Below are 26,044 nucleotides of genomic sequence, written 5' to 3'. Positions count from 1 at the left end.
TTTTCTCTGGGGTCTCAGTTGCCGAGGGTAGCCGAGACCCCAGAGAACATGATTCGGGGGGTTTTTACCGACCCGCGAGTTGCGATCGCCGGTAATTAACCGTTTACCGGCGGTCGCAACAAAAAAAAAAAAACGCGATTTGCCGTTTAATTTCTCTGTCCTCCGATGTGATCGCACATCGGAGGACAGAGAAATGTGGTCCCCGATGGCCCCCAATAGCCCCCCGATACTTACCTACCTCCCCCAGTGCTCCTCGTGGCTCCCGATGGGCGCCGCCATCTTTTTTCCAGGAAAAAATGGCGGGCGCACGCGCAGTGCGCCCGCCGCCCAGCACCCGGAAGATCTTTGGGGTCTCGGCTGCCGGGGGTAGCCGAGACCCCAAAGAACATGATCGGGGTCGGTTTGCACCGACCCCTGTTTTGCGATCGCCGGTAATTAACAGTTTACCGGCGACCGCAAAAAAAAAAAAAAGCGATCTGTAATTCTCTGTCCTCTGATGTGATCGCACATCAGAGGACAGAGAAATAGGGGGATTCGGGGACCCTAACATACTCACCCGGTGTCCCTGGGTCCTCTTCTGTCTTCTCCTGCCGGCCGGCTTTTTCCTTATGGCGGGCGCATGCGCAGTGCGCCCGCCATCTGCTGCCATCTGCCGGCCGGCAGGAGAGACGAGTTGGGGCTAAAATTAGGGTTAGGGTTAGGGTTAGGGCTAGGGTTAGGGCTAGGGTTAGAGTTAGGGTTAGGGTTAGGGTTAGGGTTAGAGTTAGGGTTAGAGCTAGGGTTAGGGTTAGGGTTGGGGCTAAATTTAGGGTTAGGGTTAGGGCTAGGGTTAGGGCTAGGGTTAGAGTTAGGGTTAGGGCTAAATTTAGGGTTAGAGTTAGGGCTAGGGTTAGGCTACTTTCACACTAGTGTTTTTTGGCTTCCGTCGCAATGCGTCGTTGGAGAAAAAACGCATCCTGCAAAAGTGCTTGCAGGATGCGTTTTTTCTCCATTGGCTTGCATTAGCGACGCATTGCGACGGATTGCCACACGTCGCATCCGTCGTGCGACGGATGCGTTGTGCTTTGGCGGACCGTCGGCACAAAAAAAGCTACATGTAACTTTTTTGTGCGATGTGTCCGCCATTTCCGACCGCGCATGTGCGGCCGGAACTCCGCCCCCGCCTCCCCACACCTAACAATGGGGCAGCGGATGCGTTGAAAAAACAGCATCCGCTGCACCCATTGTGCGGCGCTTACAATGCTAGCGTCGGTACGTCGGCCCGACACACTGCGATGGGCCGAGTACGATGCTAGTGTGAAAGTAGCCTTAGGCTTCTTTCACACTTGCATCGGTACGGGGCGGTCGCAATGCGTCGGCCCGACGTACAGACGCACGTTGTGAAAATTGTGCACAACGTGGGCAGCGGATGCAGTTTTTCAACGCATCCGCTGCCCAGTCTATGTCCTGGGGAGGAGGGGGCAGAGTTACGGCCACGCATGCGCGGAAATGGCGGACGTGACGTACAAAAAAAAGGTTACATTGAACTCTTTTTGTGACGACGGGGCTAAAGTTATGGTTAGGGTTGGGGCTAAAGTTAGGGTTAGGGTTGGGGCTAAAGTTAGGGTTAGAGTTGGGATTAGGGTTAGGGGTGTGTTGGATTTAGGGTTTTGATTAGGGTTATGGTTAGGGTTGAGATTAGGGCTGTTTTGGGGTTAGGGTTGTGATTATCATTAGGGTTGTGATTAGGATTATGGATCGGGTTGAGGTTAGGGTTAGGGGTCTGTTGGAGTTAGGGTTGGAGTTATAATTTGGGGGTTTCCACTGTTTAGGTACATCAGGGGGTCTCCAAACACGACAGCCAATTTTGCGCTAAAAAAGTCAAATGGTGCTCCCTTCCTTCTGAGCTCTGCCGTGCGCCCAAACAGTGGTTTACCCCCACATATGGGGCATCAGCGTACTCGGCATAAATTGGACAACAACTTTTGTGGTCCAATTTCTCCTGTTACCCTTGTGAAAATAAAAACTTGGGGGCTAAAAATCTTTTTTGTGGGAAAAAAAAATATTTTTTTATTTTTGCTACTCTGCATTATAAACTTCTGTGAAGCACTTGAGCATTCAAAGTTCTCACCACATATCTAGATAAGTTCCGTTGGGGGTCTAGTTTTCAAAATGGGGTCACTTGTGGGGGGTTTCTACTGTTTAGGTACATCAGTGGCTCTGCAAACGCAACATAACGCCCGCAGACCATTCTATCAAAGCCTGCATTTCAAAATGGCGCTCCTTCCCTTCTGAGCTCTGCCGTGCGCCCAAACAGTGGTTTACCCCCACATATTGGGCACAAGCATACTCAGGAGAAATTGGACAACAACTTTTGGGGTCCAATTTCTCTTGTTACCCTTGTGAAAATAAAAATTTGGGGGCTAAAAAAAATCTTTTTTGTGGGAAATTTTTTTATTTTATTTTCACTACTCTGCATTATAAACTTCTGTGAAGCACTTGGGCATTCAAAGTTCTCACCACATATCTAGATAAGTTCCTTGGGGGGTCTATTTTCCAAAATGGGGTCACTTGTTGGGGGTTTCTACTGTTTAGGTACATTAAGGGTCTGCAAACGCAACATAATGCCCGCAGACAATTCTATCAAAGTCTGCATTCCAAAATGGCGCTCCTTCCCTTCCAAGCTCTGCCGTGCGCCCAAACAGTGGTTTACCCCCACATATGGGGTACCAGCATACTCAAGACAAATTGGACAACAAATTTTGGGGTCCAATTTCTCTTGTTACCCTTGTGAAAATAAAAACTTGGGGGCTAAAAAATCTTTATTGTTAAAAAAAATATATTTTTTATTTTCACGACTCTGCATTATAAACTTCTGTGATGCACTTGGGCATTCAAAGTTCTCACTACACATCTAGATAAATTCCATGGGGGGTCTAGTTTCCAAAATGGGGTCACTTTTGGGGGGTTTCTACTGTTTAGGCACATCAGGGGCTCTCCAAACGCGACATGGCGTCCAATCTCAATTCCAGTCAATTTTGCATTGAAAAGTCAAATGGCGCTCCTTTGCTTCCGAGCTCAGCCATGCGCCCAAACAGTGGTTTACCCCCACATATGGGGTGTCGGCCTACTCAAGACAAATTGTACAACAACTTCTGGGGTCCATTTTCTCCTGTTACCCTTGGTAAAATAAAAATTTGGAGGCAAAAAGATCATTTTTGTAGAAAAAATGCGATTTTTTTATTTTCACGGCTCTACGTTTTAAACTTCTGTGAAGCACCTGGGGGTTTAAAGTGCTCACCACACATCTAGATAAGTTCCTTAAGGGGTCTAGTTTCCAAAATGGTGTCATTTGTGGGGGGTCTCCACTGTTTAGGCACATCAGGGGCTCTCCAAACGTGACATGGCGTCCGATCTCAATTCCAGCCAATTCTACATTGAAAAAGTAAAACGACACTCCTTCTCTTCCAAGCTCTGCGGTGCGCCCAAACAGTGGTTTAACCCCACATATGGGGTATCGACGTACTCAGGAGAAATTGCACAACAACTTTTGTGGTCTAATTTCTCCTGTTACCCTTGTGAAAATAAGAATTTGTGGGCGAAAAAATCATTTTTGTGAAAACAAATGCGATTTTTTATTTTCACGGCTCTACGTTATAAACTTCTGTGAAGCACTTGGGGGTTCAAAGTGCTCACCACAAATCTAGGTAAGTTCCTTAAGGGGTCTAGTTTCCAAAATGGTGTCACTTGTGGGGGGTTTCTACTGTTTAGGCACATTAGGGGCTCTCCAAACGCGACATGGCGTCCGATCTCAATTCCAGCCAATTCTGCATTGAAACAGTCAAACGGTGCTCCTTCACTTCCAAGCTCTGCGGTGCGCCCAAACAGTGGTTTACCTCCACATATGGGGTATCTGCGTACTCAGGAAAAATTGCACAACAAAATTTGTGGTTAAATTTCTGTTTTTACACTTGTGAAAATTAAAAAAAATGGTTCTGAAGTAAAATGTTTGCAAAAAAAAGTTAAATGTTCATTTTTTTCTTCCACATTGTTTCAGTTCCTGTGAAGTACGTAAAGGGTTAATAAACTTCTTGAATGTGGTTTTGAGCAGCTTGAGGGGTGCAGTTTTTAGAATGGTGTCACACTTGGTTATTTTCTATCATATAGACCCCTCAAAATGACTTCAAAGGTGATGTGGTCCCTAAAAAAAACATGGTGTTGTAAAAATGAGAAATTGCTGGTCAACTTTTAACCCTTATAACTCCCAAACAAAAAAAAAAATTGTTTCCAAAATTGTGCTGATGTAAAGTAGACATGTGGGAAATGTTATTTATGAACTACTTTTTGTGACATATCTCTCTGATTTAAGGGCATAAAAATACAAAGTTTGAAAATTGCAAAATTTTAAAAATTTTCGCCATATTTCCATTTTTTCATAAATAATCGCAATTAATATCGAAGGAATGTTACCACTAAGTTGAAGTACAACATGTCACGAAAAAACAATCTCAGAATTAGCAGGATCTGATAAAGCGTTCCAGAGTTATAACCTCTTAAAGTGACACTGGTCAGAATTGTAAAAATTGGCTCGGTCATTAAGTACCAAATTGGCTCTGTCACTAAGGGGTTAAATATCCCTACGTATTTAGATTTTTCATGAAATAAAATAATGTATTTGTTTGACCTAAGAATTGCACCTTGAGAAATTGATATGTTAGTGAATAACTTTAAAAAGTTTTGCTTCCATAGCATGAACCAGGTAAAGGGAATCTGTCAGCAGGTTTTTGCTATATAATCTGAAGACAGCATGCTGTAGGAGTTAATAAAACAAATGTCAGCAATGCTTCACTTGCCAAGCTCTGTGGTTTTGTTTACTTGCAATGATTGTTTTGCCACTACATACTTAGCATTGCCCGGAAACAGCAGCGAGTGCATCCTGGTCTGACTTAAGGTACCGTTACATTAAGCGACGCTGCAGCGATATCGACAACGATGCCGATTGCTGCAGCGTCACAGTGTGGTCGCTGGAGAGCTGTCACACAGACAGCTCTCCAGCGACCAACGATGCCGAAGTCCCCGGGTAACCAGGGTAAACATCGGGTTACTAAGCGCAGGGCTGCTCTTAGTAACCCGATGTTTACCCTGGTTACCAGTGTAAATGTAAAAAAACCAAACACTACATACTTACATTGCCGTGTCTGTCGCGTCCCTCGCCTTCAGCTTCCCTGCATTGTGTAAGCGCCAGCCCTAAAGCACAGCGGTGACGTCACAGACGCCGGGGGACGTGACAGACATCAGAGGACGCCGGGGGACGTGACAGAAATCAGAGGGTGAGTATGTAGTGGTTTTTTTTTTACTTTTACAATGGTAACCAGGGTAAATATCGAGTTACTAAGCGCGGCCCTGCGCTTAGTAACCCGATATTTACCCTGATTACCATTGTAAAACATTGCTGGCATCGTTGCTTTTGCTGTCAAACACGACGATACACGCCGATCTGACGACCAAATAAAGTTCTGGACTTTCAGCAATGACCAGCGATATCACAGCGGGATCCAGATCGCTGCCGTGTGTCAAATACAACGATATCGCTATCCAGGATGCTGCAACGTCACGGATCGTTCTCGTTGCAAAGTCGTTTAGTGTGAAGGTACCTTTAGCCGCTTCCCATGATAAGCAGCTGAAGGTCTATAGCCATTGTATATACAGAGCCTGGTGTGGGCGGGGCTAGCTTTCTCAGCTCTGCTTCATTGCTAAATCTAAAAACTCTGATTGCATCAGAACCACTGCACCCAGTAAACTAAGTCACACATCATTGGATTCAGGGTATCTGCCCCTACATCCTGCTGCTCTCAGATGACGTAGCAAAAACTTTGTTTCCTTTAACCCCTTACCAACCTCCGCTGTACTATTACTGCGGAGGTCGGATCCCCTGCTTTGATGTGGGCTGTGGTCAGCGCTCATAGCAAGCCTGCAATTCTGCTACATAGGAGCGATCTGATGATCGATTCTATGTAGCAGAGCCGATCAGGCTGTGCCAGCTTCTAGCCTCCCATGGAGGCTATTGAAGCATGGCAAAACTAAAAAAAAAAGTATGAAAAAAATAAAAAATATATAAAAGTTTAAATCACCCCCTTTTGCCCCATTCAAAATAAAACAATAACAAAAAATCAAACCTTCACATATTTGGTATTGCCGCCTTCAGAATTGCCTGATCTATCAATTAAAAAAGCATTAACCTGATTGCTAAACAGCATAGCGAGAAAAAAAATCAAAACGCCAGAATTACGTTTTTTTGGTCGCCGCAACATTGCATTAAAATGCAATAACGGGCGATCAAAAGAACATATCCGCAACAATATGGTATCATTAAAAACATCAGCTTGGTACGCAAAAAATAAGCCCTCACCCAACCCGAGATCACGAAAAATAGAGACACTACGCGTATTGGAAAATTGCGCAATTATTATTTTTTTTTAGCAAAGTTTGGAATTTTTTACCACTTAGATGAAATGTAACCTAGACATGTTTAGTGTCTATGAACTGTAATGGCCTGTAGAATCATATTGACAGGTCAGTTTTAGCATTTAGTAAACCTAGCAAAAAAGCCAAACAAAAAACAAGTGTGGGATTGCACTTTTTTTGCAATTTCACCGCACTTGGAATTTTTTTCCCATTTTCTAGTACACGACATGCTAAAACCAATAATGTCATTCAAAAGTGCAACTTGTCCCACAAAAAACAGGCCAAATTGACAGAAAACTAAAAAAGTTATGGCTCTGGGAAGGAGGGAGAGAAAAACGAGAACGCAAAAACGGAAAAGGGCAAGGTCTTGAAGGGGTTAAATGTTGCACAGATACTTTGTATTTTTTGAAAACCAAGATGAGGAGGGGAAATTATTTTACTTTGCTGCCATTGATATGTAACAATATCAAATGCTTGGAAATCCCAGTAAGGATGGCATGTCCCATTATGCACTTAAAATAAATAGCAATCTGAAGAAAGAAATGTGCCAGGACCAAGGATTTATAAAAGTACATATAGAAATTTTATTAAATACCAAATACACACAAAAATATAAAAACTTCCAAAAAATTACAGGCACAAAAAAAAAACGTGCAGGCGAGAACGTCGAATAAAATTGTGGATACCCTGATAGTTAACTGATGCAGTGTTATTAGGTAAAAAGTAAGGTAGATGTGTGAAAAAAATATAACTTTTAATGGTTCAGTTTAAAATAGAGCCCTTGAGATCCACTAAAAACAATAACAATTAAATACAAATAACACACAACACACCAAAAACATCACAAGAGGAACACCGCTTTTCTTATGCGTGATGGGTGTCACGCTTTGATTCCCCATGTTATATATCTCCCCTGACAATCTAACCAAGTGAAACATGCTGGGAGTTAATTTCTTTGGGGATACAATATGAATGGTCCATTGTTATGCCCTTGTGGTGGGATATTGCATGGCTATATGTGAAAGCCTCCCTCATCGGATTTGGCCAAACAGGACTCCTCAGGAAGCACTCTAATCAGGCTGAATGAAGGAACAACATTGGGTGAGACCGTTCCTAATTTATGATGTATGCTATTACTCACCAAGGCATTGATCTAAATGTGATTTAATCATTTTGATGAAATCTTGCCTTTGGCTGTTTTATTGGTGTAGGTTTGAGAGAGGATTGTTCACAACGGTTAATCCATTCTTACCCAGGGTATACATACAGTTTTCATCACTACTGTTTAGTGGTGTTCCCCATGATTTTTTTGGTGTGTTGTATGTTATTTGTATTTAATTGTTATTGGGTGAGTCCTTCATCATGTCTATACCATATACTGTAACTGATGTACCCTGCTTTCTTTTATAAAGGGATTTTCATACCCTTTCAAATAATGATTTATGCTTGCTACATGTACTCAGTAATGTGACAGACCTTCTTGCTATGTGAATTATTGTGGGTTCTACTTTCTTGATGCTTTTGGTTGGTGACCTTTAAACTATTTCCTTTGGAGACTCACTCCATATTCAATATATTTGTGTCACCTAATAACACTGCATCTGTTTACTATCAGGGTAGTCACAATTTCATTGGACGTTCTCGCCTGGAGGGTTTTCTTTTATGTTTGTGTAATTTTTTGGAAGTTTGTATCTTTTTGTGTGCATTTTGTATTTAATACAATTTCTATATGTACTTTTATAAATCCTTGGTCCTGGCACATTTCTTTGATCGGGATTGTTATTCATTGCTATGTAACAGTGGCTCTTTACAGATTAATGTCAATAGTAGTAGTTGGCAACATCAGAAAGGAGCATATATAAAAATGAATTCAGATTTTGGCTTGGTACATACAAGACAACATTATATGAAATGTCTTCAAATAGGTCATACAAGCTTATGAGTCCTGACTAGAGCTGAGCAAAAAGATGTGCAGGATCTGGTTTCATCTTTGGCCATGTTAGTAGTTCCTGACTGTATTACCAGAGCGCTGTGAACATCTTACTACTTAATGCATTGTTGGTTCCAATGCACACATGTCGTCACAGGGACCTACTAATCAGAAGAGATACGGTGGATGCCGCAGGTAGTAGATTCGCAGAACTCTGGAAGGGCATGCCGCGGACAATTGACGTGGCCATTGGACTAGGGTCTTGCAAAGTATTTTGCTCAACTCTAATCCTGAATATGCAGATAAAAGGTGATTAATATGGTGTGTATGTATTTACTGAATAACAAGTTTCCATTAAAATGTACAGCAAAATATTTTTATTATATTTCTGTTAACCTGGGTGTTATACACAGATGTAATATTTCCTGCATTACTGTAATAATTTTCATGCTGTAGAAACTATTCTAAATCAGTTACTTCAGCAAGCCAGCATCCTTGAAGGGGTTTCCAACCTCTGGAACCCCTTGCATCTTGACAATGATGGGACAGCAACTTTGCTTCAGCTTTTCAGTCCTTCACTGTTCCCTTCTGCACAGTGGTGCACCCTAATACCCATCTTTTGCAAAGAACTCCAGGCAGCCCTATTTAAGGGACTGGAGGTGTGATGCAGTTCCTCTCAACAGCGAGTAACAAAGGCACCTCTATGCTGAGAAAGATTAGAAAATGCTGGGCTGCATAGGTGCAGAATTAGTGCGGGTCCAAGGTTGGACCCCCACTAATCATAAAGTGATTGCATGTCCCAGTGATAGGCAATCACTTTACTAGATGGAAATAGTCATTTAATGGTAACTGGAAATGGTGCAAACTACAATTGCCATGTTCTGCATTATATGCATTAGCACTATAAATCCTGCCGAGAGATAGTAGTAACGTCAGCCCTTTGACAATTTCAAGTTTTGTGGCTTATGGAAATTTTGTGTCAATCATTGGCTATGTCACAATTGCAAATATTTATACATTTATTAATATTCCACTTGTTGATCAAGATGTACATTCATTCATACCATGTGATTTACGAATACACTCCGAAACTGAATGTAACATGTTATAGTGAATCTGTGCAGAAGCATGCTGGTATGGAAAATTGGCTAAAAGAATGTTCAAGGATGAAAAATGACAGATATTAAGATCAGTTTTCTTTAAACTGGCTATTCTTCTATTATCCCTGAAATGTCTGTTCATTCAGACATACAATAAGTAGCTATGCAGCCCAATGTACTGTATTAGATGGTATGATGCCTTGGACATTTGGCATAATATATGCATCTTCTTAAATCAGATTAATTCATCAGATGATCAATCCTACTTAGATATGTCTCCGGCAATAATCAAAGGGACTACATTTATATGGGCATGAACTATGACAAAAAAAGGTCTTCTAGATTTGGCTAATTGCCTAAAACGTATGGCAAAAGCAACAGGCTTCCAACATATAAAAATAAATGCAAAGCATATTAAAATGTACACTCAACATAATTAAAATATTATACATTTATAAAATTTCAAACAGAAAAATAAATAAAACATCCACTTACATATTTTACAAAGAAACAAAATAGCTTGCCTGTCTTGTATGTACGGAATACATATATCAAACAGAAAAAGTGAATTTTTTTCATTTTTTTTTATAATTTGAAAGAGAAAAGTGTTGGATTTTTTGCTAGGCAATTCACGACAGGGTTGAAATGTTTCTTGGACACATTTACATTAAATAAAATAAAAAGCAATCACTTTGGTATTTTTGTCACTTTATCAATACCTTGCAATGCTTACTGTAACCAGCATTTTTTTCCAGTAATGGTCTGTTATTCTGAGATGTATTCAATTCATAATTGAAATAAAAACACAGAAATAAAAACCACCATGCCAGCTTTTGAGCTGAAATCATCATCATATGGCACATTGACTAAACCATGGCAGTTTTCCTTATATAAGGAAGAAGACAATATTAATTAATCCATTCCCATGGAATTCAATCATTTGGCAAATGAACTGCAACACCCAAGTGAAGCACAAAAGGCTGCGCCTAGGTGAATGCAAAATTACTTATCAACATCTGAAGATGTCATTCTTTATATCTATAATATTTACAGTATTGCACTTTACTGCAATTAATTGCATTTAACTATTCTGTCTCAATATTATTTTCTGACACCTTTTTTTCAACTTCTTCTTTCCAATAAATTAACATTTATGGGATTTTCAAATCTACTTAAACATGATTACTGCTTAATGGCACAAAGCACATGATGTTATGAAACGGTAAAAGAATGCTATATGAATTATAGCAAAAACAGTTTTTTCTTTTTAGTAAATTGAAAGCACCAATTAATGGTGTACTTATCATATATTATTCCAAAATATTATTGCTGCCTGCTTTCATGAGAAAGTGAGAGCTACTATACATTATAATATGAATGATGGTTATTTTTTCTTACCCAAAACTACATTATAAGTTTGGGATTCTGGAAGATTCCTGTGGCAGTTGAATAATAGCATTGGCATTATGGAGACCAGCCCCAATGATTTGATATCTATATTATATTGATCTATGTATACACTTTCCATTTTTTTGTAATGTTTTGTTTTGTATTGTTTTTGTTCTTTGCTTAGCAACATGCAAAAAAAAAGCAGCCGATATTGTCAAGTTCATTTTGTTGTCAAGGGTACAAAAAAAATCTCAGCTTCAATTCGTCTTCAAATGTGATCATGTTTGTCCAAATAACATAAGGCTATGTTCTTAAGTACTCCTGATGTCAGACTGGTTCAGAATCATTGTGGTTGCAAGCATCATAAAAAATCATGATGTGCAATGAACTAAACCAAAGTGCGCATTTAAGAAAAATCCTCCACGCTCCTTGTTGATCTTCTGGAGAAGCAGGTTCAGGACCATTTTTTTTCCTTTTATACTTGCAAAGCATTTACCAACACATTTGGTGTCTGTTGAGTCATATAATGGCAGAAAAAGGGAAACAAGGAAGTCAATTTAGTATTGTATCAATGACAAATAGTGTCAGAGTCCCAAAGCCTCTGCATGTTTTCTGGCTTTGAGTCGCAAGTCAGCAATACTAGAGTTTTTGCTGTTGCTTTTAGCAGCAGCTGCAACAACAGCTGCAGCAGATGCAGTTTCCGCCAGTGAAGCAATAGGAAGTCCAAAGGGTGGAGGAGGGAACATCAGATAGGGTGCATGGGCAGCCAGGTGCGGGTGAAGATGAGGATGTGCATGGGCTACTCCTTCCAACTGTAACTGAGCTTGGACCTAAAGGATAGAATATAGCAAAAAGAATCAGTATGCACCACTACTGTGCCATAAAACAACAAGAAATCTTGGTGGATATAGGTATTCATACATAAACAATACAAATATTACAGTAGAGTTTTACACATGCCAATAAGTTCAGAACATAGAGGGATTTTCAGCAGATAAGGAATACCTTTGATTGTATACAGGCATATAATTTTATCATTAATTCTGAAAACCAAGGCCTTTTTATAATAATACATATACACTTGAATCTACTCATAATAAAGAATTTCAAAAGTAAAATACTATAAAATGGATTATGAATCAAGCCATAAAACAAAAGAATTAAGTGGAAAGATAGAAAATATACAGCTTGTGCAATTCATTTTCTGATTGTTCTTTGAAAAAATAGAAAATGTAATTTGATTGATTATGAATGGCAACTACTCTAATTTTGCCTATTATTAACCTTGTTAAATCTGCACCATTTTAGCATCACATTACATTCTTTTTACATGAGACACCAGAGGTCTTTATCAATGTAAAAATGTAAATTCCTCGGTCAAAGTCACATGATAGTTGCAGCCAATCATAGACCACAGTGATCCTGAGACAGGTGAAACAGTGATGTCTCCACTTGCTGTGCCGACCATGGAGAGTCCTGTACTGGATTAAGGAGGGTGCGAGTAGGTATAAATTAGTTTGTAAGTTCTTACAAATTCAAGCCCCTGGGAAGTTTTTCATTTTGCCTGTACAATTTTTGTAATTACACTGCTTCTCTCTTAACATCATAACATTTAAAGCAACTTATAAGCTAGTGTAAAGTATAAAAAATATATATATATACAGTACAGACCAAAAGTTTGGATACACCTTCTCATTTAAAGATCTTTCTGTATTTTCATGACTATGAAAATTGTACATTCACACTGAAGGCATCAAAACTATGAATTAACATGTGGAATTATATACTTAACAAAAAAGTGTGAAACAACTGAAATTATGTCTTATATTCTAGGTTCTTCAAAGTAGCCACCTTTTGCTTTGATGACTGCTTTGCGCACTCTTGGCATTTTCTTGATGAGCTTCAAGAGGTAGTCACCAGGAATGGTCTTCCAACAATCTTGAAGGAGTTCCCAGAGATGCTTAGCACTTGTTGGCCCTTTTGCCTTCACTCTGCAGTCCAGCTCACCCCAAACCATCTCGATTGGGTGCAGATCTGGTGACTGTGGAGGCCAGGTCATCTGGCGTAGCACCCCATCACTCTCCATCTTGGTCAAATAGCCCTTACACAGCCTGGAGGTGTGTTTGGGGTCGTTGTCCTGTTGAAAAATAAATGATGGTCCAACTAAGCACAAACTGGATGGAATTGCATACCGCTGCAAGATGCTGTGGTAGCCATACTGGTTCAGTATGCCTTCAATTTTGAATAAATCCCCAACAGTGTCACCAGCAAAGCACCCCCACACCATCACACCTCCTTTTCCATGCTTCACGGTGGGAACCAGGCATGTAGAGTCCATCCGTTTACCTTTTCTGAGTCAAACAAAGACACGGTAGTTGGAACCAAAGATCTCAAATTTGGACTCATCAGACCAAAGCACAAATTTCCACTGGTATAATGTCCATTCTTTGTGTTCTTTAGCCCAAACAAGTCTCTTCTGCTTGTTGTCTGTCCTTAGCAGTAGTTTCCTAGCAGCTATTTAACCATGAAGGCCTGCTGCACAAAGTCTCCTCTTAACTGTTGTTATAGAGATGTGTCTGCTGCTAGAACTCTGTGTGGCATTTACCTGGTCTCTAATCTGAGCTGCTGTTAACCTGTGATTTCTGAGGCTGGTGACTCGGATAAACTTATCCTCAGAAGCAGAGGTGACTCTTGGTCTTCCTTTCCTGGGGCGGTCCTCATCTGAGCCAGTTTCTTTGTAGCGCTTGATGGTTTTTGCCACTGCACTTTAGGACACTTTTCAGTTTTCCCAATTTTTCAGACTGACTGACCTTCATTTCTTAAAGTAATGATGGTCACCCGTTTTTCTTTACTTAGCGGCTTTTTTCTTGCCATAATACAAATTCTAGCAGTCTATTCAGTAGGACTATCAGCTGTGTATCCACCAGACTTCTGCACAACACAACTGATGGTCCAACCCCATTTATAAGGCAAGATATCCCACTTATTAAACCTGACAGGGCACACCTGTGAAGTGAAAACCATTCTCGGTGACTACCTCTTGAAGCTCATCAAGAGAATGCCAAGAGTGTGCAAAGCAGTCATCAAAGTAAAAGGTGGCTACTTTGAAGAACCTAGAATATAAGGCATAATTTCAGTTGTTTCACACTTTTTTGTTGAGTATATAATTCCACATGTGTTAGTTCATAGTTTTGATGCCTTCAGTGTGAATGTACAATTTTCATAGTCATGAAAATACAGAAAAATCTTTAAATGAGAAGGTGTGTCCAAACTTTTGGTCTGTACTGTATACACAGTGGGGAAAAAAGTATTTAGTCAGCCACCAATTTTGCAAATTCTCACACTTAAAAACATGAGAGAGGCCTGTAATTGACATTATAGGTAGACCACAACTATGAGAGTCAAAATGAGGAAACAAATGCAGAAAATTACCTTGTCTGATTTGGGAAGATTTATTTTGCAAATTATGGTGGAAAATAATTGGTCACCTAAAAACATGCAAGATTTCTGACTCTCACAGACATGTAACTTCTTCTTTAAGAGGCTCCTCTGTCATCCACTCATTACCAGTAGTAATGGCACCTGTTTGAACTTGTTATCAGTATAAAAGACACATGTCCACAACCTCAAACAGTCACACTCCAAATTCCACTATGGTAAAGACCAAAGAGCTGTCGAAAAACACCAGAAACAAAATTGTAGCTCTGCATCAGGCTGGGAAGACTGAATCTGTAATATGCAAGCAGCTTGGTGTGATGAAATCAACTGTGGGAGCAATAATAAGAAAATGGAAGACATACAAGACCACTGATAATCTCCCTCGATCTGGGGCTCTACGCAAGATCTCACTCCGTGAGGTCAAAATGATCACAAAAATGGTGAGCAAAAATCCCAGAAACACACGGGGGACCTAGTGAATGACCTGCATATAGCTGGAACCACCGTAACAAAGGCTGCCATCAGTAACACACTACACTGCCAGGGACTCAGATCCTGCAGTGCCAGTTGTGTCCCCCTGCTTAAGCAGTACAGGCCCAGGTCAACCTGAAGTTTGCTAGAGAACATTTGAATTTTCCAGAAGAGTATAGGGAGAATGACATATGGTCTGATGAAAGCAAAGTACAACTGTTTGGTAGAAAAAAAACTCGTCACGTTTGGAGGAGACAGAATGCTGAGTTGCATTCAAAAACACCATACCTACTGTGAAGCATGGGGGTGGAAACATCATGCTTTGAAGCTGTTTCTCTGCAAAGAGACCAGGATAACTGATCTGTGTACATGAAAGAATGAATGGGGCCATGTATTGTGAGATTTTGAGTGCAAACCTCCTTCCATCAGCGAGGGCATGGAAGATGAAATGTGGATGGGTCTTTCAGCATGATAATGATCCCAAGCACACCAACAGGGCAACAAAGAAGTGGCTTCATAAGAAGCATATCAGGTCCTGGAGTGGCCTAACCAGTCTCCAGATCTCAACCCCATAGAAAACTTTTGGAGGGAGTTGAAAGTCTGTGTTGCCCAGCGACAGGCCCAAAACATCACTGCTCTAGAGGATGCATGGAGGAATGGGCCAACATACCACCAACAGTGTGTGCAACCTTGTGAAGACTTACAGAAAACGTTTGACCTCTGTCATTACTAACAAAGCATATATAACAAAATATTGAGATTAACTTTTTTTAACCCCTTCACCCCCAAGGGTGGTTTGCACGTTAATGACCGGGCCAATTTTTACAATTCTGACCACTGTCCCTTTATGAGGTTATAACTCTGAAACGCTTCAACGGATCCCAGTGATTCTAACACTGTTTTCTCGCGACATATTGTACTTCATGATAGTGGTAAAAATTCTGTGATAGTACCTGCGTTTATTTGTGAAAAAAATGGAAATTTGGCGAAAATTTTGAAAATTTCTCAATTTTCCAACTTTGAATTTTTATGCAATTAAATCACAGAGATATGTCACACAAAATACTTAATAAGCAACATTTCCCACATGTCTACTTTACATCAGCACAATTTTGGAACCAAATTTTTTTTTTGTTAGGGAGTTATAAGGGTTAAAAGTTGACCAGCAATTTCTCATTTTTACAACACCATTTTTTTTTAGGGACCACATCTCATTTGAAGTCATTTTGAGGGGTCTATATGATAGAAAATACCCAAGTGTGACACCATTCTAAAAACTTCACCCCTCAAGGTGCTCAAAACCATATTCAAGAAGTTTATTAACCCTTCTGGTGCTTCACAGGAATTTTTGGAATGTTTAAATACAAATGAACATTTAACTTTTTTTCACACAAAATTTACTTCAGCTCCAATTTGTTTTATTTTACCAAGGGTAACAGGAGAAAATGGACCTCAAAAGTTGTTGCACAATTTGTCCTGAGTACGCCGATACCCCATATGTGGAAGTAAACCACTGTTTGGGCGCATGACAGAGCTCGGAAGCGAAGGAGCGCCATTTGACTTTTCAATGCAAAATTTACTGGAATTGAGATGGGATGCCATGTTGCGTTTGGGGAGCCCCTGATGTGCCTAAACATTGAAACCCCCCACAAGTGACACCATTTTGGAAAGTAGACCCCCTAAGGAACTTACCTAGAGGTGTGGTGAGCACTTTGACCCACCAAGTGCTTCACAGAAGTTTATAATGCAGAACCGTAAAAATAAAAAATCATATTTTTTCACAAAAATTATGTTTTCACCCCCAATTTTTTATTTTCCCAAGGGTAAGAGAAGAAATTGGACCCCAAAAGTTGTTTTACAATTTGTCCTGAGTACGCTGATACCCCATATGTGGGGGTAAACCACTGTTTGGGCGCATGGGAGACCTCGGAAGGGAAGGAGCGCCGTTTGACTTTTCAATGCAAAATTGACAGGAATTGAGATGGGACGCCATGTTGCATTTGGAGAGCCACTGATGTGCCTAAACATTGAAACCCCCCACAAGTGACACCATTTTGGAAAGTGGACCCCCTAAGGAACTTATCTAGATGTGTTTTGAGCGCTTTTACCCACCAAGGGCTTCACAGAAGTTTATAATGCAGAGCCGTAAAAATAAAACAAAAATTTTTTCCCACAAAAATTATTTTTTTAGCCCCCAGTTTTGTATTTTCCCGAGGGTAGCAGGAGAAATTGGACCCCAAAATTTGTTGTCCAATTTGTCCTGAGTGCGCTGATACCCCATATGTGGGGGGGAACCACCGTTTGGACGCATGGAAGGGTTCGGAAGGGAAGGAGCGCCATTTGAAATGCAGACTTAGATGGAATGGTCTGCAGGCGTCACATTGCGTTTGCAGAGCCCCTAATGTACCTAAACAGTAGAAACCCCCCACAAGTGACACCATGTTGGAAAGTAGACCCCCTAAGGAACTTATCTAGATGTGTGGTGAGCGCTTTGACCCACCAAGGGCTTCACAGAAGTTTATAATGCAGAGCCGTAAAAATAAAACAAAAATTTTTTCCCACAAAAATTATTTTTTAGCCCCCAGTTTTGTATTTTCCCGAGGGTAACAGGAGAAATTGGACCCCAAAAGTTGTTGTCCAATTTGTCCTGAGTGCGCTGATACCCCATATGTGGGGGGGGGAACCACCGTTTGGACGCATGGAAGGGCTCGGAAGGGAAGGAGCGCCATTTGGAATGCAGACTTAGATGGAATGGTCTGCAGGCGTCACATTGCGTTTGCAGAGCCCCTAATGTACCTAAACAGTAGAAGCCCCACACAAGTGACCCCATTTTGGAAACTAGACCCCCCAAGGAACTTATCTAGATATGTTGTAAGAACTTTGAACCCCCAAGTGTTTCACTACAGTTTATAACGCAGAGCCGTGAAAATAAAAAATCCTTTTTTTTCCCACAAAAATGATTTTTTAGCCCCCAGTTTTGTATTTTCCCAGGGGTAACAGGAGAAATTGGACCCCAAAGGTTGTTGTCCTATTTGTCCTGAGTACGCTGATACCCCACATGTTGGGGTAAACCCCTGTTTGGGCACACGGGAGAGCTCGGAAGGGAAGGAGCACTGTTTTACTTTTTCAACGCAGAATTGGCTGGAATTGAGATCGGACGCCATGTCGCGTTTGGAGAGCCCCTGATGTGCCGAAACAGTGGAAAACCCCCAATTATAACTGAAACCCTAATCCAAACACACCCCTAACCCTAATCCCAACAGTAACCCTAACCACACCTCTAACCCTGACACACCCCTAACCCTAATCCCAACCCTATTCCCAACCGTAAATGTAATCTAAACCCTAACCGTAACTTTAGCCCCAACCCTAACCCTAACATTAGCCCCAACCCTAACTGTAGCCTTAACCCTAGCCCCAACCCTAGCCCCAACACTAACCCTAGCCCTAACCCTAACCTTAGCCCTAACCCTAACCCTAGCCCTAACACTAGCCCTAACCCTAACCCTAATGGGAAAATGGAAATAAATACATTTTTTTTATTTTTCCCTAACTAAGGGGGTGATGAAGGGGGGTTTGATTTACTTTCATAGCGAGTTTTTTAGCGGATTTTTATGATTGGCAGCCGTCACACACTGAAAAACGCTTTTTATTGCTAAAAATATTTTTTGCGTTACCACATTTTGAGAGCTATAGATTTTCCATATTTTGGTCCACAGAGTCATGTGAGGTCTTGTTTTTTGCGGGACGAGTTGACGTTTTTATTGGTAACATTTTTGGGCACATCACATTTTTTGATCGCTTTTTATTCCGATTTTTGTGAGGCAGAATGACCAAAAACCAACTATTCATGAATTTCTTTTGGAGGAGGCGTTTATACCGTTCCGCGTTTGGTAAAATTGATTAAGCAGTTTTATTCTTCGGGTCAGTACGATTACAGTGATACCTCATTTATATTATTTTTTTATGTTTTGGCGCTTTTATACGATAAAAACTATTTTATGGAAAAAATAATTATTTTTGCATCGCTTTATTCTCAGGACTATAACTTTTTTATTTTTTTGCTGATCATGCTGTATGGCAGCTCGTTATTTGTGGGACAAGATGACGCTTTCAGCGGTACCATGGTTATTTATATCTGTCTTTTTGATCGCGTGTTATTCCACTTTTTGTTCGGCGGTATGATAATAAAGCGTTGTTTTTTGCCTCGTTTTTTTTTTTTTTCTTACGGTGTTTACTGAAGGGGTTAACTAGTGGGCCAGTTTTATAGGTCGGGTCGTTACGGACGCGGCGATACTAAATATGTGTACTTTTATTGTTTTTTTTTATTATTTAGATAAAGAAATGTATTTATGGGAATAATATATTTTTTTTTTTCATTATTTTGGAATATTTTTTTTATTTTTTTTTTACACATTTGGAAAAAATTTTTTTTACTTTTTTACTTTGCCCCAGGGGGGACAATACAGATCAGTGATCTGCCAGTTTGCATAGCACTCTGACAGATCACCGATCTGAGAGAAGCGCAGGCTGCTTCACAGTGCCTGCTCTGAGCAGGCTTCTGTGAAGCCACCTCCCTCCCTGCAGGACCCGGATCCGCGGCCATCTTGGATCCGGGTCTGGAGCAGGCAGGGAGGGAGGTAAGACCCTCGCAGCAATGCGATCACATCGCGTTGCTGCGGGGGGCTCAGGGAAGCCCGCAGGGAGCCCCCTCCCTGCGCGATGCTTCCCTGCACCGCCGGCACATCGCGATCATGTTTGATCGCGGTGTGCCGGGGGTTAATGTGCCGGGAGCGGTCCGTGACCGCTCCTGGCACATAGTGCCGGATGTCAGCTGCGATAGGCAGCTGACACCCGGCCGCGATCGGCCGCGCTCCCCCCGTGAGCGCCGCCGATCGCGCTGGACGTACTATCCCGTCCGTGGTCATGGGGCCCACCCCACCTCGACGGGATAGTACGTCCGATGTCAGAAAGGGGTTAATGACCAAATACTTATTTTCCACCATAATTTGCTAAATAAATCTTGCCAAATCAGACAAGGTGATATTCTGGATTTGTTTTCTCATTTTGACTCTCATAGTTGTGGTCTACCTATATTGTCAATTACAGACCTCTCCCATGTTTTTAAGTGGGAGAACTTGTACAATTGGTGGCTGACTAAATAATTTTTTCCCCACTGTATATATGTAAGTTGGTACCTACAGAGGATTATTATTTGCTCCTTATTTTGATCAAATTTTGCTGATTGCCTGCATTTTTAGATCAGCTCTATTATTACAGGTATTTAATCAATGACCATTTAGCTGGTATCTACAAGGAGCCTGAGGTAGTCTGAAACACAAGTCCTGTCTCATGAATGGTTCAGGCCACTACTTTCCTTTATATGAACACAGGTAGATCATAGACTCACAAGATCAGTCAGTGTATAAAGAGTGGAATTTCTAAAACAGTATGGTTTGGGGTATACATAGAGGCAAAAGTTTTAATTTGACCCTGCTTCTTCCCCTCCAAAAAATAGCAAGGTCATGTGGCACAGGCACAGCCACAGAAGGATATACCTCCCAACTTTTAAAAACAGGAAGAGGGACATAGTTGCAGCCCTATCACAGTGGTGATTTTGCCCCTATTGAAATTGCCTAGTATTCTCATCCATTACGATAGCCTTTCAAGGCCCCCATAGATTTTGATGCCAACAAAAATACCTAACACAAACAAAGTATCATGACCACACTGTTGCCCCAGCAAAGTATGACTTCCCCATAGCTACTCCAATACAGCACAATATCCCCACAGTGCCCTCCAACACAGAATAATATCCCTTAAGTTCCCCTCACAGAGTATAATGTCCCCTGTGTCCCCACTCACATTATAAGTCCACCCACCCACTATGATGCTGCAAGAGTCCCGACACACAGTATAATGCACCTAACGTCTCCCCACTCACAGTAAGATGTTTCCAGAGCACCCCACACAGTGTGATGCTCCAACACCGCATGATGCCTCCACGGCCTAATTCTTCAATCCCTCACACAGTTAGATGCGCCATGCTACTTATTTTGTATAAACCTTCATTATGAACTCTCCAGGATATGATTTGATAGTACTTATTCTATTTGCACTTTGCCCTATTTGCACTTAATCTTCATCTGTTCGCCGTGTCATTGAATTCATTACACTGCTTCTCATTATATTTACAACCTTCTGGGATATACAGTGCTTACAATGTTATTTGATTCACAACACTGCTCTTTATTATAGCAACAGAACAATAGGGAAACTAGCATAAGTATCCAATTGGATGAAGGCTATACACCCATAATGAATAGTTTACATTATTACTGCTATGGTCTTATTTGGATTATAGGATATTTATTCAGCTAAATTAGGGCGATATTCCTAGACTTCATAGCATTTACTCATTATTTTTGTTCTTCTAGTAACAGAAAATAAGATATTTTATCAGGAATTGGGTTATATGTTATTAGAATGGAATTATATTTTCTGGTAATACAAGCATATATAATTAGGTCATGAGATCAAGATATTGAAATGTAGGTTTTAAGTGTTTTTAATTCATGGAATGTTCAATAACTCATTATTTTCTCTAATAAACTTATATATTTTTATGTAGGTGTCCACATTTGTTTTATGTATTGCCCTTCCTCTTTTTCCGCCTTTGATGTTGCGACAATGTCCTCAACACAGCATGGTGTCAATACAGTGCTTCTCACACAAAATGATGATGTCCCCACAGTTCTCATACACACATTATGAGGAAAGCACAGTGACCTTCACCCAATGGTATTATGTCTCCACAGTTTACCCACATATATTGTGAGACCTGAGAGTGACACCCAACACAGTCCCCCCACACATAGTATAATACCCAAACAGTTCCCCGACACACAGTTTGATGCTGTTACAGCCACTACACAGTATGTTTACCTTACAGCCCCTTCAAGTAGTGACTAATAAAAAAAATAAAAATACTCACCTTGCCCAGTTCCCCCAATCCTCTTTTCTGCTCTGTGCAGTGTGTTGACTGAGGCACCCTGCTCCACTATTATATTCAATGATATCTCCATTTTAACAATGCAGATACTGTTGAAACTGTTATGCTGGGCCACTGGGCACCTGCCACCCCACCCAAACCCGACCTTTAGTGGCATAAATGCACAATGGTTAAAGTAGAAAATTATTAAATCACCAATGAGAATTATCATGTTTATATAGCAAATGAAATGAGCTTTAGTGAATGAGGCTGCAGAGTAGCGGTATCCAGCTAAGCTATTTATTTTATTAAAAGAAACTGTAAATAACTATAAATTTCTATACTATGTATGATTTTTTTAAACTTTTTTATCACTTTGTAAAATTTCCAAATTCATAACTTACTACTGGTTGGCATTTACATTGGAATATTTAAAGCATTTTTAAATATTCCACAACATACTTTACTATAATGCTGTAAAACCAATGTGCCAAATAGTTATTTCATTAAAAATATATGTGCTGAGTCCACAGAAAAAGTACACAAACTGTATATCGGTTAAAATTGTATTGTAATAAAAACTGAAAATGCGTGAATCAAAGGCCACAGTGAAGAAAAATTTTACAGCAACCTAATCAAATTAAAACTTCTTAGTAGCTTATAACGGGAACATTTTCCATATGTGTGGTGCAGGATTTGCTCACATTCTGCAGGCCAGAAATGTGATATATGTTTCTATAGCATTCACAGTAGCATTTTATTAACAAAAGGGTTTTCTGTACTTATAAAAAATAATGAATAGCGACACATTGAAACAAATAAAACATTGAAAGGAAAGTCTTATTTTACCTCCCCTTACTACCCTACTTTTCCATTTCCACTAATTGAGACTCTAAACTGTAAAACAGCAGTAAAAAAAGAAGGCCAAACACATCAGATGTTAACATTATGGGCTATATTCTTGGACTACATTTCACGTATGCAGTTTATAGTTATCAGAGTTCAAAGACCAAAATTTTTATTTTAATTTGTAAAAATAAAAAGTCCTTGTGTAAAAAGTATAATTTGTATGTGCAGACAGTGTGCGTGTTTCTATTTTTTTTATTTGCTATAATTATTTTTTTCCTTGACTTGTTAAAAAAAAAAGAATTTGTAAGATAATTAAACCGGTATTATGAACTGTAATAAACACAGTGTTTATATCATTTTATGGTGCAAAAACTTATAAATATTCACTGTTAAATCCATAAAGTATTCATCATGTTCTGTATTGTTTTAAATGTACCATTTATAAGATCAAAAACTCTGAAGAGTTGTATTATAGTTAATATTTTAGTCGACGCAATATTAAACAAGCTTTTTTTAGGTATTTTGCTATTTCATTTTAATGAACAATAATTTCCTTATGCTAACATGCAGAGTTTCATATATGTGTCCTTTTTTATTCACTCTTCTTCTGTATAACACACCTAAGTTTTAAGATACACCCTACTGTTTCAAATTAACTGTTTAAAAGTCTAATTTGTTCCCAACTTATTAATGTTCGTTTTTTACCGAAATAAGTAAGGCTGCAGCTTTTTTTACTTTACCCGTTAAATGGAATACAGTGAAAGAAAACTGTATAAATAAAGTTCAATGTACCATTAGAAAGTACCATTAGAAAGAAATATTGTACATTAATATGCTGACACTTCTGTGCAAGTCGATGTGCAGATATTTAAGTACAATCTTTTTCACACTTCATATCTCATATAAGATAACAAAGAGGCCTACAACCTGACAAGTTATCCAGAAGTAATTATCTGTCCAGTTAATTATTTCTTGGAAGTTCATTATCCCACATTCTTTTTCATCAATTACTTGAGTAACTTAAAATTAAATTAATTAATTAATTGATTATGAAACTAGGGTTGGTTTCATCAATAGTGTGTGCTTCAATTCTGCCTGAAAGTACTTAGAAAATGACCTAGTAAGCATATATCTGCATGATTACAGTTTTAGAAACAAAATTAAAAGCTCAGCATTCAATTTTACTGACATGCTTAGTTTGGGACTTGTTAGTCCACAATACCAATGTGTGTTTCATTCAAATAAATTTTAGAAATGGGAACATAACAGTTTGGATAGGAATGAAACAGCTCCCCTTTACAAACTAGCTAATAACAACTTGACAATAAATACATCTATCGTGTACAAAAGGTATTGTAAAAAAAAAAAAGTCTGCGCATCATGAGACATATTGAAGACTTCACTTGATATTGTTTCACTATCGTCGTGCTTTACTTTTTACTATTTCTTTAGAATAAAGTGATTGTATTTTTTTAATTCATAATTTTAAAAGACTTAAAAAGGTATTACATTTACTTTTTGTATTAAATTTAGTTTTATACATTTCTTACAGTTATAAACTTCATTTTTTTATTTTTTTATTTTTATTTCATCATAACGCAACCAAATTTAAATGTATTACCAATTGCGTTATCAACAGAGAGGATGTATTCTTTAGATTTAAATTGTTAATTTCTGACATTTAATTATGTTAGTCTAGTTTTGTATTTTTTTTCATATTCAAGTAGCATAAAACTTTTAGGTTTTGCAGAATTATCATATACCTAATTGATGACAATTAAAGTTTATGGCTTGATATGTGTTAAGAGTCTTTGAATTTAATGAGAATTTAATCTTAGCTTAGAGGGTAAAATAGTTTATCTTAATGCTCTGATTATTGAGTATTTTTTATTAATATTGTAAATAAATATAACTATGTTGCAGAATTTTGTAAAACTATTTTATGAAACTATTTTTAAGCCCATTTTGTTTTAACTTATGTAATTCAGTTTTGCCTGCTAAGATGTATAGGTGTACTATTTGATTGATGTTCGCTATTAAACAATGTAATTAATTGTTAACACTTTACAAATAATATTATTACTGGCAATATTATAAAAATTAGAGCTAGGCATGGTTTCATTTTTTCAGCTACATGGGAATATGTTTCATAATTCTATGTTCTTACAGTAATATAGAAGCTATGCAAGACTGAAAACCATGCTCTGTCAGCAGGATTCTTTATTTAGCTTTTTATTTTTATGCTAGTAAGTCTTCAGTCTACCTTACTGTAGGAACATATAGTGGGATTTCAAAATCCTAAATCAATACAGTGACGAAACAAATGTATTATTTCATCTCTGTAATTCTTTAGTGTAAACTGTATTTATGTCATAGTAATATATCATGTTGTTATTATACCTAAAGTACATGCAAAGAAGATTTTTGGGTGGTGACTTTACTCACATAAGCACGAATGCAGAATGCAAGAGAAACATTTATTGGTTAGTCAGAAAACACATAAGCATTTATTTATGTTCTCATGAATCATAATAGGATAATGTTCAGCTTCATAACAGTGAGTGAATATTACAGGCACACTATTGAACTTTGTTTCATTATATTTTTCTAACTTAAGTTTCACTAATACTCATTGCTACATGGAAAATGTTTTGTTTAATATTGTTTTATTTGTCTTTTTTCAATCATTAAAGTATTGTTTCAGATACTGATAGAAATTGATTTTTGAAATACAACATTTTTTATTTTACAAATGTTTGTAATATACTGAAAAAACAATTAGAAAGTAAGCTTTGAAAAAATATTGTTACATTTAAATGTATGTCAAGCTATGATTTAATTTCTAATGAGTAGACCCTTAAAGGTATTGTCCTGGCTACGGGTTCAAGTCTGCAGTCACTCTATGTGACTGAAGACTTGTGAATCCTTATAGAGCGCACACTGTGCGTTGTCAAGATTCATTAAAGCAGGCAATTTGCATACATGCGATCACGTGCTGACAAGAGGTGCAAGGCCCCTCTCAATACAAGTGAAATGAGCATGGTAGGACAAGTCTAGTTGGAATGTGTAATGTGGCTGGATGTATGCAAATTGCATTCTTACGGTAATATAACCACACACTCCTGGCTTATTGTGCGTACTGTGAGGATCCATAAGTTTGCGGTCACATAAAATGACTGCAGACTTGAACCCAAAGCCTGGACAACCCCTTTAAACTTTTAGTTGACTGAGAAAAAGAAATAATACCAACACTCATGCAACACACTATGAGTCCATAAATAATTTGGCTTTGCGAGCATAAGTCTAGTGCTGGGATGTTATGTTAATCTGTACTGACCAAAGCTGTAAAAGTGTGATGCAGAAATTATATCTAAGAGGACCAGTAGTGAACTATCATGGTGCTCTGACTACTTCAGCACTGTCACTGTGCCT

General features: G+C 39.1%; 1 protein-coding gene across 2 annotated transcripts in view; it reads right to left on the bottom strand.

Annotated features, from left to right (window-relative positions):
• Nucleotides 1-9,376: 9,376 nt before the first annotated feature.
• The window catches only part of LOC143816493 (short stature homeobox protein), a 41,193-nt gene continuing 24,525 nt past the window's right edge, over nt 9,377-26,044 (bottom strand). For both annotated transcript variants that reach the window (XM_077296939.1, XM_077296938.1), the window contains exon 5: nt 9,377-11,693. In XM_077296939.1, the coding sequence (XP_077153054.1) occupies nt 11,448-11,693 (246 nt within the window). In that variant the 3' untranslated portion in view covers nt 9,377-11,447. The remainder of the gene's footprint in view (nt 11,694-26,044) is intronic.

This window comes from Ranitomeya variabilis, chromosome 3 (assembly GCF_051348905.1).
Source record: "Ranitomeya variabilis isolate aRanVar5 chromosome 3, aRanVar5.hap1, whole genome shotgun sequence".
NCBI lineage: Eukaryota > Metazoa > Chordata > Amphibia > Anura > Dendrobatidae > Ranitomeya > Ranitomeya variabilis.
This window is presented reverse-complemented; position numbering and strand designations above follow the sequence as displayed.